Consider the following 17,029-nt stretch of genomic DNA (forward strand, 5'->3'; position numbering starts at 1 on the left):
ACGTACTGAGCGATCAGTTTACTGCCTCATGGCAAACCGTCTGTAAACATCTCGTACTAGTGGTGGATATTATTGATGATGATCAAACTTCATAATAACCCAAAGAAGCTTCATTCTACGACGACATTACAATTCAACCGTCTACAAACATCCCCAGACATTGTTAATAAAGGCGTCTATTCTTGAGGTCATCCAAACTTACCTCTACAAGCTGGATCAACCCTTTTTCACTCCAACCCAGCATCCCCTGCTCTTCTCTGGTACGGGGCATCATACGGAGGCCTTTCTCTTCGATAACTTCACACATCTTCCCCGAGGTCACATTGCGGACCTCTGCGCGACTAGAATCATCAAACAGTAGAAGATGAGGAGAACGGAAGATCGCGTAGACGGGGAACAGATCCCAGATTAAAAAAGCTCCTGATCGGCATATTTCTCCAACTAAGTTGTCTGCGAGTCAGCACACTACTTACGAATACTTTTCATTAGCCCTCACATTTGGTCACAAAGCATGCTCCCCAATCGTATACCAAAATAAATTCGTCGCCTCCTGTTTGCCACATACCCAAAGGCCTCCCTTCGGCCCTTGTCCTTCCCTGACCGTTCAAAAGTTTAGCAACCACGGCGTCTTCAGCTAAAAAGGCAGTACTACCGGCAGTGGGTACACAATTGTACACCGGATTGCCAGGTTCTGCTATAACGATCGTCTTTTCTGTGGTAATCGCCACAGTCTGCCGGAAGAAAGTGATTGAAGAGGCATGTCCAGGAAGGTGGAGCGAGGCGAAGCTGCGGAAAACAGGGTCAGAAAGGAGAGAAGAAGCGGATGGATAGCTGTTATCGAACAGTGGTTCGAGAAAATTGAGAGTGCAGCCATGCGTGTTTCGACCATAGACGACATATGTTACTTTCCATTCCCCAATAATCAGTCCTACCCAAGGCTAACAAGTGATGGACAGCTCACTCAGTGTCCGGCCCTTAGTTTTGCCCGTATATACCCAAGCAACCGAATGCCCAGATTGATTAAGCAACTGCCCTTGGGCTCTCCCCATGCTCATCCATGTTGAAGGATCGGAGGTAGGCATCATCCTCTTGAGGTTGAATGCTAGAAGGGTACCCGAACTTAAAACAAGCAGCCACGAAAATTCTGGGACCAGAGCTATGGAGGATATCTGCCCATTTTGCAATTGCACCAACTCGCGGAATGCTATTCATCAGTGTATCAGCGACTTGCCATAGTGAATTAGCGAATCGCCATATTGCATACAATGCGTATCTCTCAACCACCCCAACCATACCGATGTCTCTGTGGCGAAGGCCACGGTATCTCGGCCGTGAACGATGAATGTTTCGCTACAAATCACCGGGCTACGCATTTTTGAAGGCATAGATATGGTATGCGTGACGAAGATCTAAATGTCGACCGTTAGCTATGTATTGGGTTTGGCATACATGCGACACACCCGATTGCTTTCTAAGTCATATTTTCGCAACATCTGGGTATTCTGGATTTTATCGATCCATTCTGAACTGTTTGCCATTAATTAAGAACAACCATGTCAAGTAACACATGCTCACCGGTGAGCTTGATCTCTAGAAAATGCATGTGTTAGCTATGATTAGGAGTCCATAGGGCGTCGATATACTCACGTAGTGCATAAGGTGTAGGCTTTCCCTTCCGGTCCCCCAATAGAGACGGTGAAAGGATACATCAATGCCTCAGCTGGCAGCATGGTATCCATTCTACCAACCCGCATCAGCATTTCCTTCAGTTTCGCTGTGATCCTCTACCTCACTCACGCCACTGTATTGTTTTTCTTATGATTACCATGAGCGCTATGATCATAGCGTTTCTCAGGTGCTCCGTCGGTGGATATTATATTCAGAAAGTCCAGGTGAATAGGCTGGAGGAGATCGTAATAAATCAGTGCCGTCGCCTACATGTTGACATCATATAATTGGCTCACGCGCGATATCACAACATACTTCCCACCCTCTTCCTCCCTTGTCAGAAGCAAATAGTTATCCAAAAGAATGGCATATATATCCTGCCTGCGAAGATGGGCTTACATTAGCTCAAAGCAACTATAGTCAATTCAAAGAGAGCAGTATACCATCCGTGCCAATTGGATTCGCTTCGGATTCGTCGGAACAGATAACTTGAGTGCACAAAAGTCCTTTTGGGGTTGGAGATATCTAAATCCTACGCGAGACTGTTAGTTCTGTCGCAGAGTGAAAAGAATGGACCGGGCACACCGTGATTTCTCCCTTCTTGAACAGCAATCTTTCTGCTATATTCCACAGTTTTATTTTAACAGCGGCGGCCTCAATACCATGTTCTGTATCTTTAACCACCCGTTCGAGCATTTCCTTTAGGACCGGTATATCTTCCTTGTCTGCATGTTCTTTAGGAGTTACTTTCAGCAATTCACCGAGTAAAAGAATAATCCTAGGGAGCCGGGTCACTGGACGAGACAAAAAGGTGAAGATGTCACGACGGTTTGTCAGAGATGCAGTGTTCCGCAATTCAAGAAATTTGTGAAATTCCTGATTTTTCACAGACTCTCGACGCACTCGGGCTTCTGCAAATGGATAATTCTTCATATACTATGAGCTAAGTCAGGAAGGAACAGTACTTTGTCTACATAATGTGACTCACTGCCTCGTATGGATCGACGATCTCCAACATAATCTGCAGATATATGTCCGTCGCTGTAGTCAACTGATTTTTTGTGAGTGAGCACTTTTATATGATTGCGAACTTAGGCTATACTGACAAGAGGCCATTCAATCCTTTGTCTTTCCATCAGGTTTCTTAAAATTGTCTCATGAGCATGGGACAGAATTACAGCTGTACTGAAGACTTCTGCAATGAAAGGTTCTAGCTTAGTGGACTCAATTACAGGCGGTCTGCAATCTCTCAGCTCCTGGATAAATACCTAAGGCAAAGTAAGTCAGGATGGAACTTCCCAAACATCATTACTCACATGATGCATGATACCCATGTCGCGCACATATTCTCGCTCGCCCTTGATGATCTCCCACCACAGTCCTTGCCTTCTTTGCTCCATCTTGTCCAAAGAATCACAGAGAGATTTATCGACAATTTGGTGCCATTCTGGACTTAGCTCTTGATCAGCTGAAGAAGATGACATCTTCTGATCTATGGGGCATCGGGATGAAGTGGACACGTCGAAGGAGGAATGTGATGTAACGGCGCTTGATTGATAGGTAAGAAGGAGAGAATATGAATCCTGAGGGGTAAGATATCGATGTGAAGGGTTTTGTGGAGCTGGAGCCAGGTCTTCATACTGGAGTAAAGTCAACCACGAGCGACGCAGAAAACTCTAAACGCACTAGTCTATCGGACAAGGCAGGGGACCACCCAGGACTGAGTAGACTCCCGGATGATTCTTCGCAACGGATGGACCGCCATGGGGGCCGCTCTATCTATAAGACAAATATGAATTACTTTGATTCGTGTGCACTTCAACCAAGAACTTACCGCGTCCTTCGATGCGTTTGTGCCCACGAAACCAATACCAGGTAATCTGTATGTGTCAATTGCTTTGAAATCTTCTGACTCATTACCCTTCCTAAGGTCACGAATCAACTGGCTACTATCGCTCGATCTGCGTATGTGGTTGACGTAACTCTGACCGTTTAAATTATCTAGCGGTTGTTGTTCATTGTAGGGTTTGCCCCCAATGCCGCCACTGCAGTCCTCGTTGCTTGAATCCCTCTCTCCCAATCTGAACTTCTCAATGGAAGGACCGCCCCATGATAGCCTATGTCTCTTGAACACACCTCCAAAGCTCTTCGATCGAGATTGCTTGTAAGCCTTTGTGTCCGATGAACCTGACAGAGAGTCGATGGACGAACTGGATGCTGTCGGAGTTCTTGAGGCAGTGTTGGCGGTAAGATAGTCCATAATTGGCATGTCGCTATTGCTCTTTATTATATGTTTGCGAGGGTTTGGTTGTACAGCTGTGTAACAAGAACAAATAGTTCACGTTCCACAACGCATTGAGAACAAAGACGAAAAGTGGCATATAAAACCCAGACAACAAGGGACCAAAAGGAAATGATTATTATATATTGCGTACGGCTGTTTTGTTGTACATCGCATTTCCTTTGCGTCGTCAGCTTGTCTCCCGATTACATTTACAATTATAATATTAATGATAAGAAGGAGATTACGTGGAGGGAAGATTGCATGGCAACCGACTTGTACTTACGTAGAGTCGGAAAAGAAGTATCTGTTTTTTGACCCTCTAAAGACATATAGAGGTCTTACAAGGGTTCGGAATCGAAGGGTGGGAATAATAGAGTATTAAGTAACGATTAGACACCCCATTATTACTATGAGTCCTCTGCTCTTCTGTACTTCTTGTTCTGTTCTAGACTTCTACATAACATTATCCTCCTGTTGAGCTAAGTTATTATGAAGTTCGATTAATTGAAATTATTTCAGTTGACAGAATTCTCTTAATACCCTTACTACATATGATAAATCCATTCTACGTAACATACTACTGATTTAGCAGGAGGATAATGGCAGTACTGTAGTATTACGATCAGGATGAGAAGGCGTTATCACCGTCGAACTTCGAAACCACTGCTGGTTCCTACTGCCTTCTCCACATCGGCCTCACTAGCATTTCTGAGCTCCTTTATGAGCTCTACGTTATGGACTTCAGCAGATGAAGGTCCCTTTTCTAACCACTTTCGACTGTAAGAACGTTAATGATGATATTCCTCTGGAAATGTAGCATTACACACAATTGTTCCACCTTTTCAGACGATCCAGCAGCAACGCCTTGTACGCTTGAGTCACTGTGGTTATAGCAATGGCCCCTAAGGCCTAGTTTTTGGGCTCTCAAAGAGAAGTTAGTCATATCCTCAGATGATCACAACGGGTTTTATATCAAGCTCACTCTTTCTGAGTATGGTATCGGAAGTTGACCCCCTGGTATACAAGCACAGGAAATAACATTCGTTTGTCAGCTATACCGATGTCAAAACTGTGGGAGATATGGCATTTATTCAAACACACCTGTACGGCACCTGAACTGCACCACGTATTAGCTGGAATTGTCCTGCTGTGAAACCTTTCTAACGATTGCGAGGAGACGAATGGCTCACACTTTAAATTGAATTATGTCTTGGGCCATTTTGCAAATAGTGCTCCTCATAAAGTGTCCCTAAGAGTAAGATATAAACCGTGATAAATCAGGCTCTTTTGCTCGATTCGATTTCAACTTGAGGTGAGTGAGAATTGGAATGTGAAAGAGCCTCGATACACAATAGAAGTCTGCATTGATATTTCAGCATCATAGATCATAGACATTATTATGCATGATGATGTAATGACAGATCCGCCAACATCATCACTGACAGAAACGAAAAAAAAGGTATGCTACAAGTAGTACGAACTGCTGCTGTCTAGAGTGGAGCTCTTTCATCGGCAGCAGCCAGGTGTTATTCGCCGGCATTACATAATCATGCTTTTCCTACCTCCTAAACCTGGTTGTCAGTGCCTTAGAGGCAGAAAGAAACTAGTGTCTGGTTTCTTATGAATGCTGCATCCTACATCTCTACGGAGATTGCAGCATCTACCGTATATAAGTTAAGGACTGGAAAGAGACAGGGGTATATAGTACATGCCTAATAAATCATTTATCATAACAAGAAGAACACGACAGGTGGAATTCCGAACAACTCCGTCAGCTGCAAGTATCATCGTATATGGCAGCGGATGAATAACAGCCGGACCGCGGCGTCTTTCGTTCGTTCGTCGATATGATTCACAAATCATAACAACATAATTACAAAGACCACAAAGTCACAATACAGCATCTATACCCCGGAACCCATATTACTGGAGCGCTTCAAAGCACCTTCAGCCACTACCCATGCGTGCGCTCTTGCTTTCACGCCAGTCTTGCCAGCAGCTGTCCACAACACTTTTCGGTCGGCCCTGTCTCCAACTTGCAAAATGCCTAGGTCACTGCACGAAAAGACATACATCCACCAAAGCTGCTAACAATGACTGGATGACCTTCCTCAAGCCAACATCCCCCTCTAGTCCCGACCCTTGTGGACAAGCTTTGCTGTTTGCAGGACTGGTATGTTAATAGGTTTGCTATCTATGAGGCTTGGTTGACTTGTGTCATTTGAACTGTTGACAGGGATCATATCCACACACTCCTCACGCACCTACACCTTCTTCACTGAAGATTTGGGAAGAAGCTTCGGACGCCTTGTTTAGTCCTGATGCTACGATTGGGTATCAACCATGCGGGATCACAGACGTTGGGAACATTAAAGGAGGTCTTCGGAGCTGGGTTGAAGGAAGAAGTTTGGTAAGTTATAAAGGAACATTTTTAGAGCATTGGCCGACATATCTTGTAGGATAATCTCATGAAAAACCCAGACGTTACAGCTGCTTTCATCTTAACGTCTTCCATTGCCATTCTCGCCAGCGAGCAGGTAGGTACACGTCACAAGTGCCGATCTTAAGATTAATTACTTTGTCTTTATCTGTGTAGGAGAAAAGTGGATCAAATAGCTTGCTACCTCCTAGAACAACACATCTTGCTGGGCATGGCTTCATAGGCACATTGACAGCCCTTGTGACTGCTGGACGACTAGACCTTGCTACTGGTGTTCGGCTAGCAGTGAGTTTGCTGGTGTCTGGCAAGAGCAAGCGCTCATAAATCCAAAGCGTATATATGCTTCCCTCCCAGCATCACCGGCAGGCAGATCTCGGACTCATCTGACAACGGTCCTCTCCGCACGACACTTCCACTCACTTTCCGCACCCTCGTTCTCAGTACCCCCTGCATCTTTATCGTACACTCCCAGCGACGTTTTCTTACACGACTCGGCGGAAACCGTCGATTGTGATCCTGATGAGGCTCCTAAAACACCGATGCCAGCTCAAAGGCGCAGAGCTATGCAGTTGATCCTGGATGAGATCCATGGGCTTGAGAGGGAATGGATTGAACAAAGCGATGAAGGGCACGAAGAATGGGCAGCTGCAGGGATCATCAACAGTAGTAAAGTGGTGGTGGTGACAGTAAGTTCCATTTCTAGAACCACGCGTAGGTCAATAACAAAACCTTGTAGGGCACGCATCACGCCGTCCTACAAGTCATCGAGAGGCTTCAGCAGTTAAATCTTGCTAATCCTGTCATGGATGTTCATATGCCTTGCCCATATCACACGAAGCTCATGAACCACGCCGTTCCCAAGTTCAAAGATGTTTTAGAACGTTGTCACTTTGTGAATAAACCTGGAGGGCCTATTATACTGGATCCCATGACAACTCATCCGGTAAGGCACACTTTTATACATATTTTTAGCTCCTTATACATTCAGCGCTGACTCAAAAACTAGATTGGACGATCTGCCACCGTTCTCCTTCCACACCTTACTGCTCAACTGAGATGGCGTAAAACTCTTTCTCGACTATGCGGGACACCGGTACCAGAAGTCGGCAAATTCTTGACTGTTGGCAGAGGCGCCAAAGGATTGGGCATCATGTTGAGAGGAGAGTTGAGAGGCAGAGGGCAAAACGCCGCTCCTATAGTGATTGAGGAGATGGGAGTGGGACCAAGGGATGAGAGGCTCGTAAGGGCACTGAGGAGCTAAGCTTACAAGTGAGGGGCAAAATACATTTGTATAATACGAGGTTGTACGATTGTGATCATTTGATGACCTTCATGAAGTTGTATAACCCACCTTCCCATCGATATTGCAGGTTTCCAAATATACGACATACATCTATCACAAATCGTAGACACAATCAGACAAGCCACTTCAACAAAAGCGTCAGGGTTTATGCCCTTTAAGACAATCTATTTATTACGGTCAAAATATCACAAAAAGTTTATAAACAGAGCCGCTGTAGAGAATAATTCTTCTTAAAAAAAGTCAAGTAATGAATTACTGGCCATTCTCGACATGTTCAACGCCACCGTTGGCTTTGTCAGCAACCTTGTCAGAAGCCTCACTGGCTTCCTCAGCCGTATTGTTTCCCTTCTCCGCAGCCTTTGTCTAATTGCATTCTCTGCGTCAATTAAAAGTAGCACAGATGGAAAACATACTAACCTTAGCAGTGTAGACATAGTTGTAGATCTCCTCAATCAAAGGTTTGGCTTGTTCCTATTCGACTCATCAGTCACTTTTCCTCTGGCGAATTGAGTCCTGACAAAAACATACCAGAACGTAAGACGCAAATTTATTTGACTTTTCCTGAACAGATACTTCCTTGGCGAATACGATCTCTTTTACATCATTGCTGGCCTTTGAAGCACCCTATTTTAGTGTGAGCACAAATTACTCTCAAGTTAGGCTTCTTTGATGTACTTACCTCGAACAACGCAGATGGAAGCTGGACACCATGTTCAGTAATTTGACGAAGCTGCTCCAAAAGAGCGTGGGCGAGGTCTTGCGAAGTATGGATAGTGGCGGAGGCGCGGGCGCCAATAGCAGAATTTACAGAAGCAGCCTTAGCAATTACTCCAGAGATGGCAGGGTGGAGTTTCTGCAAACAACCATTAGTTTGGCGTAGCAAATGATTCTCCCAAGCCACATACATTATCGTAAACACCTTTGGCTTGCTTTACAACGATCAATTCCTCTGTAGGAGTCTTAAAAGGATCTGTAGCAAATCATCAATGAGACATCCAATTATACAGCGAACTTGACATACAGGGGAAGGTGGCTGCCGCTCGGTCGAAACTACCATACACATGTCAGAACTCGAACAGCCCATATGATGACTTTAACCCACGTTGCAACAGCAAGGCCATCAGCAGATTCTAACAGAGGTTTAGTCCTTGTGAGTACGGGAGTTGCAACATCATAGCTTTCTTCAAATGGCGATATGTTTAGCTTCATAAAAATCCAACGACAAAGGGGACATACTGGAAGCCACACCGACGGCAGTTTCATAAAGCTTCGCAGAGAGCTTGTTGGAGTTGATGAGGCTCCTACGAAAATAGGGTCAGTATTTTGGGCATGGGCATTTTAGAAGACGGCGCACTGGGCATAAGCGACAGAGTCGTGGACAACAGGGATGCTGTCGATCTTGGAGACGATCTGGAATTCTACAATGGGTGGCATTAAAATGTGGGACAGTCATGTAAAATGGAAAGTCGTCGCACGTACGTGGAACTTCGGTAGGGGTGGAGGTAACAGCGGCCATCTTGAATCGGTTCGACTGAATGAATAAGCTAATAAATAGTGGAGACTAGGTCAGCAGTATTCAGCAGGGCTGCTACGCGAAGCGTGCCAAAAAGTTATCACAAAGTACAAGCAGACGGAACATGACAGGTGTGATTACCTACACCTGCGAGAGCGTGTCGAACCCAAGAGCCCATGGGAAAGGGGACACAGGGCACCTGGAATTATCATTCCTCCCTTTACCGTATAGCCATTTCCGCCTTGCGCCTTCGTCGAATCACGGATAGAATAAACCTCGGCTACTATTTCGTCCACCTCCTACAGGTTGGAAAGTCTGTGATAAATTATCGCGAAGGAACTGAAAGTGCACCTCATGGCTGCAGGGCGGATTAAATAGAGAGGGGTAAAACGAGGATTGAAAACAGGAAACGCTATCCTCGTGGGCTTTGCTGCCCATATTTGATTCAAGTACTTTTCCACGCCTGGCCTCTCATAGCGCTGCTATCGAGATGCTGCTATCGAGATAGACAGAAGGAGAAGGCGGACTCACTTTGGTATATGTACTGTTTAACTTAGCTTGAATATTCAAGAAGAAACAGAACGTCAAATGAAGATGGATTTGCGGAAATAGTTGTACTGATTCATGGAAAAGAACGGAGAAGACTGGGCATGGATGGCCAAGCAACAAGATTCTCACGCAAAAAGAAGCGTCATCATCCCATTTATCGTAAACAGCACCGCTCGCTGCTGGGTGGCGCGAAGCCAGGTCCGCGATAAGTCAGACCCTGAATCTCTCATGACGCGGAAGAGCAAAAAGCAAAGAGTGCGGCTCCCGGTTGCGGTGTTGTAGGAAATAAGCCGCGCGTTACACATGGGTATGTATCAGTGGGTACGTACTACTATACTAGTCTGCCTGCGTGCATAACCTCTATTTAATTATCGTCTGTAAAATTGCCTATATATCTCTACAATTACAAAATGCAAGTATCGTCTTTTCTACTACTAGCAATCTCTTCCAACCTCCCCAATCTCACTCATTCGTCTTCCGTCTCTTCCATCGAACACTCAAGTGAGAAGTATCAGGGCTTGAACGTTCCTCCGAAAGCGATAAAGGCGCTGCCCCTGTAAACCTTGCTGCCCTGTTCTGGAACGATTTCAGGCACTGGCGTAGGGCGGAATCATAGAACGCGCTCCCAGTTCTAGCCTGTTGACCGTGTTAGACCGAGCACCATGCTGATGTGGGAATATAATAGCTTTAAGTCGTAGTCTACGAGTGCTATCGCGTTCGCGCCTCCAATTCACACATCATGTCGTCCTTACCCCCCGCCTGTATGGGGTCCAAGGGTAACGAAGTTGTTGGATAGGGCTTGTAAGGATGAACGTAAGAATGGATGGTGCCGTTGTGTCAGACATGAAAATGGGGACGTCGACCTAGACAGAAGCCTAGGCGGTTATATTAGTGGGCAGGGCAGTTGGAGTCGATGGAATAGGGGATCAGCATGCGGTCGTGGAGATTGATCGAATTGAAAGCGTTGTCGCGATGGCTGCGGGTAATAAGGTGTCATATATATTCACTCGCGTCTCGGAGAACAACACTGCTGCAGTGTTCCGACCATGAATTTCCTCCTCTCACATCCCGTTCCTTTGAACAGTCCCTCTGGCTGACCTTCCCATATCGTCTTGAACCTTGAATGCTGTGTCATAGACGGACCATCCCCATACCGTAGGTTTTTTTCGATGGGTACAGTATGGTACCTAATACTACTACTAGATAAGCTTTACTAATAACAGACACGTTACTCCGTCCCACCGATAAGATTCCATCTTCTGTGATTCCCTATATATATCCCTGAAATGTAAAGGACCTCTTTTCTATTAGCTGTTCTCCTTTTTAGCTGTAATTAGTTTTCAATGAGGCGGCCGACAGGGTCATGGACAAGATATTCTAATGACCTCAACGAGACCCAGAAGAGTGCGTAGCTGGGTGGTACCTATGACATCGGTCAGTTGCCACCTATCCATACCGATGGTGAGCCATCACACCATTATTGCTTGCTGCCGTCGCAGCATTATTTACTGCCATTATTACCGCACGGAAACAACGGACATCGTACATCGAGTTAGGCTCGTCTGGTGAGGCCTAAAGGTCAGAGGAGGGGCTTGTGCCAAGCTTAACACAAGCAACGACGAAGTAAATATCATGGAGAATCGAGAGGTGGAATGCTTGATTATTGTTGTTGAACGCGACGACGAAAGTCGACAAGGAAAAGTTCAAGGCGGGAACATTGTAGTATTCTCGGCCGCAAGTGGCCATTAGCAATATTGTACTACCCATCGCTAGCGTACGATAACACCTTCATATCCGTTTAACACTTGCGAGCTCACCGTTGTGAAAGCCGATCTCACTTCAATATTCAGCCTGGAACGAAGGCATTGGTGGCTTTTTTGACCTTGTAGTATCTTCGGTCAAGTTCGCCAAAGCTTTGCTTCGAGATTTTGAAATAGAAATGGTCAGTCTTCTTTAATGCAGCGGGAATCTGCGTACTTCAAAACTGTTCAAGACTGATTGCAAAGTTGACTAACAGAAGAGATCTCCGCATCTTCAAAAACCTCCAAATAGCAAGAAGCAAAAAAAAAAGAAATGACCGCAAAAAAGCGTCGGTAAAAGCCGAGAAGTCTGATGGTTCCTGACATGACGGAATTCAACGACAAAACAGGGAAGATGTCACGTAGTGAGAGTCCGTCGGTCGAGAGGATATATATACTTCTACCCGTCCTTCAGCCCACGCACACCATCGGCAACACCAGGATGGTCCATTTCCCCTTGTCCTCTTCCTCTGCTTTCATCCGCAGGTCCCGACACCTTTCTCGTCGGAATCCTACCGTTCAATTACCTGCAACCACTTCTCGTCTCTTTTGGAGGGCTCTATCTCTCTCCTCAAGATCTCCAAAGTATACTACTCTCACCACCTCACATATTTCTCACATTCGAAAACTTTTGTCCTCTCCATCCTCGGTCTTATCGACACTGGATGGTTCAGCAACATCAGACGATCTTTTACCTCACAATCTGGATTGGATGGGCAAATATTTAGGCCAGAGCAAGGTCCTTGTCAAGCCGAAAACGGTAGAAGAGGTCAGTCGGATAGTAAAGTGGTGTGACGAGAATGATGTGGCTATCGTTCCTCAGGGAGGGAATACAGGACTGGTAGGAGGTTCTACGCCTATTCATGACGAACTAATCTTGTCACTCTCCTCGCTCAACTCAATACGCTCTTTCGATCCAGTCTCTGGTATTCTCATTGCAGAAGCAGGGCTTATCTTAGAGAAAGCAGATTCATTTTTGGAATCCAGGGGCTTCGTATTCCCTCTTGACCTGGGTGCCAAGGGATCATGCCAGATAGGAGGCAATGTAGCTACCAATGCTGGAGGTTTAAGGCTGCTGCGTTACGGAAGTTTGAGAGGAAGTGTTTTGGGCCTGGAAGTAGTCTTGCCAGATGGCAGGATCTGGGACGGCTTGAGTGGTTTGAGGAAAGATAATACTGGTGAGCAGGCGACGCTTACTTTTGCTGACGAAGAGATTGACTGTGCGTGAAAGGCTATGACTTGAAACAGCTTTTCATAGGGTCTGAGGGCTCAATCGGCATAATCACCGCCGTATCTATCCTCTGTCCCCATCGGCCCCGCAGCACAAACGTCGCACTCTTCTCTCTACCATCTTATGCAGCCTGTCTTGAAGTATTTTCTCAAGCAAAACAGCATCTGGGAGAGATTATGTCGGCGTTCGAAATGTTTGACAATACTGCATACGAGGCTGTGAAGAAGCATGGGGGAGCAAAAAAGGTCTTTGAAAAAGAAGGAGATTTCTATTGTTTAATAGAAACAGGAGGAAGCTCAGCAGAGCATGACTCGGAGGTGAGGCCTTGTCGATGGTTTGAAGGGGATATGAGTATTTATCTGGCCGTAGAAACTCACAAGCCTCTTCGACCACTTGCTATCCTCTTCGTTCATCCTTGATGGCGTATTGGCCCAAGACAGTGCTCAAATACATTCACTCTGGCAGATACGTGAATTATGTCCCGAATCACTAAGCAAAGCAGGCAAGGCGTACAAGTACGACCTCTCCGTTCCAGTTGAAAAAATGTATGAAGTTGTAGAGAGGATGAGGGCACATTTAAAGGAAAGAGGGCTCCTAGGCGGGAAAGTGAAATATGTGGCAGGTTTTGGCCATCTGGGTGATGGTTGGTAAAATCCAATTACGCCAGTCTCTTCGCTACTGAACCGATCTTCAGGTAATCTCCATTTGAATGTGGTCGCAGAAGGGAACGAGTTCTCTGAGGAAGTGCAATGCATCATAGAGCCTTTCGTCTATGAGCTTGTAGGTGCGTACTATTCTGATACGACGGAACAAAAGTGCGAGGAACCGTCGTTGCGCTGATGTTAATCGTTCTCATCATAGCCGAATATAACGGTTCCATATCTGCTGAGCATGGTTTGGGCTCAATGAAGGCACCTTACATATCGTATTCTCAAACTGATACTTCTATCGAGTTGATGAGGCGGTTGAAAAAGCTTTTTGACCCAAAGGGAATCATGAACCCTTATAAATTCATTCTCTAGTGTAACAGGTTTCCTTGCATGTACTCTTTAAGCTAGGTACTCTTGCATTGATATCAAATCGGTCGAACCCTTTGAAGTCAAGCAGGCTAAAAATTCGGGTACACAAAAACAATGCAGACCATGGTGACAGTTACACTCCAGAACGTAAATACCAAAATCTAAAGCTCCCCAATCTTCTCTGCCAACAGAGCCGTTCCCTTTCGAACACTCTTCTCGACAGTCTCCTTAACTCCCTTTTTGCCCAAGATCTTCTTGACCTCTTCTCCATCTCCTCGTTTCTTCATGCCTTCAATCAACTCGACCATCACAAATGGCGCATTGCCTTTGCAGACTCTCTCAATGTTCTCCGCACCACCGGCTTCGGCACTCGTGAGAGCATCCCAAACTGCACGTGAAAAAGCGGGAGAAAGAGAGGAATCGGGAATAGAGAGTGTTTGTGTCTTGTGGTCAAAATGACCGCCGGATAGGAGTAGCTTATAGGTACGAATGGCGTGCGAGAGATCAAGAGGGTGGGAGACCGTAGGATCAGGGTTGGGGTCGAGAGGAGCGGGGTCAGGATAGGGTAGAGTGAGGGCGGATGCGAGAGTCTGGATAGCGGCACTTTTGTCTATGACCGACAATGAGCTCCAGTAGCCTAAAAAAAGTTGACTAGAACTTACCGCCTTGAGCATAAAGCAAGATTTCCTGGACAACCAAACCAGCTCCGGGATCCCTAACCATTACTTCTCCTTTTTCCTCAACAAGCTTCACTAGCCCTTCGTTGGCATAGCTCAAAAGCTCCTTGCGTCTCACGTCCATGTCTTTCTTGCTAGTACCAAGCTCCTTGGCTTTTTGTGCCGACTCAGCGAGCGAAGTCAGGGAGGCGTGAATGAAGTGACGGGTGGAGGTAGGCGTAAGGAGATAGAATATGGCACGTCGGCCATGCTTATCGAAAGCAAGGTCAGGAGCGAGAGAAATAATGTCAGAGACAAAGGCTTTGCCCATAAGCTTGGTGTCACTAGGGATTAGATCAGCAGAGGTCAACGTCATCAGGTTGGAAACGCTCACTCAACACAGTCAAATGCAGTGAAAAGGACCATCTGGGCATCACCATCCTTGCAAAGCGCCTCGACATGCTTCCTCAAAGGCTGCAGTATTTGTTTACGATCCTATCATTTTGGGTTAGCATGAGGAGTGATATGGCTGTCGGCATATACTGACCTTGGCATTCCCTCTGACGATCAACTCTCGGACAACAGCTGAACCGTCTTTAGTGTGGACGATTTCAGGGAAACTTTCGGCACCAGCGGCCAACAGCTCGTGCATCTTTTTGGAGGAGGCCTCGCCGTCAAGGAACTTATAGATGCACTGGACATATTCGAGAACAAGGCGGTGGAAGATTGCTTGACCAAGAGCGTTCTTTTGTGTGGCGTTGAAGACGTCCAAGACGGTCTTCTCGATAGCGTCCAGCACCCGTTCCCGGCCCTTACCCTCACCCATATCTTCCAAACTCGCCTCTAAACCCTTGACCTCAACGCCCTGCTTAGCACCGTCGAAGATTTTGACTTCCCTAGGATAGAAACCCCTCACAAGCAGTCTACGCTCCTTGGCGGATGCCCAGAGCTCGTAGAGGTCGGAAAGGGGGGTGACAGCGTGCGCGTGGTTAAGAAGATTGAGAAGCTGAGGGGCGAGATGGGGGATGAGCAAAGGGCGGATAGACGGGCAGTATCGAATGAGCTTGGACATGAGGAATTTGGAGTACTTGGATTCCATCATGGCCTTCCACTGAGGTTCAAGCTCCATAGCAACGCCCAGACGCTCTTCCTTGCCACCATATTTAACAATCTAGTAGTTTGTCAGCGTCACTCAAAAAATTTGAACAAACTGGACATACGGTCTGTAATACTCGACCACCTTTATGGCCCCTGGATACCTCGATGACTCTCCCCTTGACAGCTTCCCAAAGTTCAGTGATAGCCTTCTTCCTCTCCTCCTTGCTCAAATCAGCTCTTCTGGCAGTTTCCCACAGAGGTAAAAGGGTGTCATGCAAAAGAGGATGGGAAGGCAAGAGAGTCGTTCTGTGAGGTTGAGCAGCATGAAGGGCTTGTTTCTCGGCTTTCGACAGACGCTTCTTTTCAGGGGCAGCTCCTTGGGCGTCACCATCATCCATGTCAACATCGTTACGTTCGGTTTCCTGGTCTTCCTGGTCTTCATCTGAGAATGATCCCTCGTCCATGCTCACATCCTCATCTTCTTCTTCACCGCCCCCCTGGGTGATAGGCTTCTTACGTTTTTTGGCCTCTTCCTCCCGTTCGCGAGGAGCAGATCGAGACTTGGATTGCTTTGGGGCTGCAGGCTTTGAAGATTTGTCAGACTGGGCGACTTTGGTCTTTTTAGGTGCTGAACCAGCATCGGGAGCTGAGCGCTTCTTCTGAGCTGCCTTGGGAGCCATTTTTAATTGGGCTTAGGTTAGTTTGAAGATAGTCAAAGAAGAAAAAGAGAGGTTGGTATCGGCTTTTGGTCGAAAACCTGCTCGAACGGCCTTGGTCAAGAAATCTTGAACCCAGGCACCATTCTCCGATATTGCCATGTGAATGTCACGTGGAGTTGGCTTTTGCATTAAATGGTCTCCCACTTTCCTGAACCGCCGGCATCCGTTTGCGCGGTGACGTCGACAAGTTCCGTCTCATCAGCCGTCTTCCAACAACCTCGAAGGAAGAAAGCCAACGACATCATGGAAGAGATGGAGAAGACGAAAAAGAGACGGATATCAATAAATTAAATCCAAGGAAACTTTTAAACTTGATTAGCATACAGATGTCAAGACGCAAAGAGTGAATGATGTCATAGTCATCTTTTTTATGGGATTGAAAGAAGGCTCCGCACATTGATCGACAAACAAGACAGGTCTTGGTGGTGTGCTTGGGTGTTCACCGCCGCCGCCAAGAGCGGAGTCGCGGGACGTGAGAAATATTAAGAAATAAAGGGCGTCATCGTTGGTTCATTTGATTCATTTCCGTTAATCGGTCAACTGGGCCAAATATTGACAGGAATTAAAGAAGTCACTAGGAGTTCGATGCTGTCTCGAGGACCGCTTCCAATTGAATACACTGACATCCTTCATACAGCATGCATCCTGCTTACCAAATGTGCGCCCAAGCATATATATTATTGTGGACGGTTACTGGACGGTACAAGCCGCGGCCGGGAAATCCACGGATCAGCCGCCGAGCAAGTCCGA

At 46.3% G+C, this 17,029-nt stretch overlaps 6 protein-coding genes across 6 annotated transcripts; 2 read left to right on the forward strand and 4 right to left on the reverse strand.

Moving 5' to 3' along the window:
- Window positions 1–126: 126 nt before the first annotated feature.
- CNBB3940 (hypothetical protein) lies at window positions 127–3,937 on the reverse strand (the record flags this gene model as incomplete). The annotated part of the gene is made up of 17 exons (XM_772070.1): window positions 127–141; window positions 203–441; window positions 497–904; window positions 962–1,204; window positions 1,265–1,409; window positions 1,461–1,527; window positions 1,576–1,590; window positions 1,648–1,740; window positions 1,798–1,814; window positions 1,965–2,049; window positions 2,112–2,200; window positions 2,254–2,604; window positions 2,657–2,719; window positions 2,775–2,936; window positions 2,985–3,308; window positions 3,355–3,447; window positions 3,503–3,937. The coding sequence occupies 17 exons, from the start codon at window positions 3,935–3,937 to the stop codon at window positions 127–129; spliced, it is 2,844 nt and encodes a 947-aa protein (XP_777163.1).
- Window positions 3,938–4,593: 656 nt separating this feature from the next.
- On the reverse strand, window positions 4,594–4,993 carry CNBB3950 (hypothetical protein; the record flags this gene model as incomplete). Its single annotated transcript, XM_772071.1, has 3 exons — window positions 4,594–4,729; window positions 4,780–4,875; window positions 4,935–4,993. The coding sequence occupies 3 exons, from the start codon at window positions 4,991–4,993 to the stop codon at window positions 4,594–4,596; spliced, it is 291 nt and encodes a 96-aa protein (XP_777164.1).
- A 919-nt stretch (window positions 4,994–5,912) lies between these two features.
- On the forward strand, window positions 5,913–7,653 carry CNBB3960 (hypothetical protein; the record flags this gene model as incomplete). Its single annotated transcript, XM_772072.1, has 7 exons — window positions 5,913–6,125; window positions 6,189–6,362; window positions 6,412–6,489; window positions 6,549–6,677; window positions 6,725–7,078; window positions 7,129–7,335; window positions 7,399–7,653. 7 exons carry the CDS (start codon window positions 5,913–5,915, stop codon window positions 7,651–7,653), a joined length of 1,410 nt encoding a protein of 469 aa, XP_777165.1.
- Window positions 7,654–7,947: 294 nt separating this feature from the next.
- CNBB3970 (hypothetical protein) lies at window positions 7,948–9,211 on the reverse strand (the record flags this gene model as incomplete). Its single annotated transcript, XM_772073.1, has 10 exons — window positions 7,948–8,058; window positions 8,113–8,166; window positions 8,224–8,319; window positions 8,375–8,548; window positions 8,601–8,665; window positions 8,717–8,745; window positions 8,798–8,876; window positions 8,932–8,996; window positions 9,050–9,113; window positions 9,175–9,211. The coding sequence occupies 10 exons, from the start codon at window positions 9,209–9,211 to the stop codon at window positions 7,948–7,950; spliced, it is 774 nt and encodes a 257-aa protein (XP_777166.1).
- Window positions 9,212–11,869: 2,658 nt separating this feature from the next.
- CNBB3980 (hypothetical protein) lies at window positions 11,870–13,809 on the forward strand (the record flags this gene model as incomplete). Its single annotated transcript, XM_772074.1, has 5 exons — window positions 11,870–12,734; window positions 12,788–13,104; window positions 13,157–13,430; window positions 13,482–13,571; window positions 13,649–13,809. 5 exons carry the CDS (start codon window positions 11,870–11,872, stop codon window positions 13,807–13,809), a joined length of 1,707 nt encoding a protein of 568 aa, XP_777167.1.
- A 158-nt stretch (window positions 13,810–13,967) lies between these two features.
- Window positions 13,968–16,240, reverse strand: CNBB3990 (hypothetical protein; the record flags this gene model as incomplete). Its single annotated transcript, XM_772075.1, has 5 exons — window positions 13,968–14,416; window positions 14,469–14,806; window positions 14,857–14,957; window positions 15,010–15,633; window positions 15,683–16,240. 5 exons carry the CDS (start codon window positions 16,238–16,240, stop codon window positions 13,968–13,970), a joined length of 2,070 nt encoding a protein of 689 aa, XP_777168.1.
- Between the last annotated feature and the right edge of the window lie 789 nt (window positions 16,241–17,029).

The sequence above is a fragment of the Cryptococcus neoformans genome, chromosome 2, assembly GCF_000149385.1.
Source record: "Cryptococcus neoformans var. neoformans B-3501A chromosome 2, whole genome shotgun sequence".
Classification (NCBI taxonomy): Eukaryota; Fungi; Basidiomycota; class Tremellomycetes; order Tremellales; family Cryptococcaceae; genus Cryptococcus; species Cryptococcus deneoformans.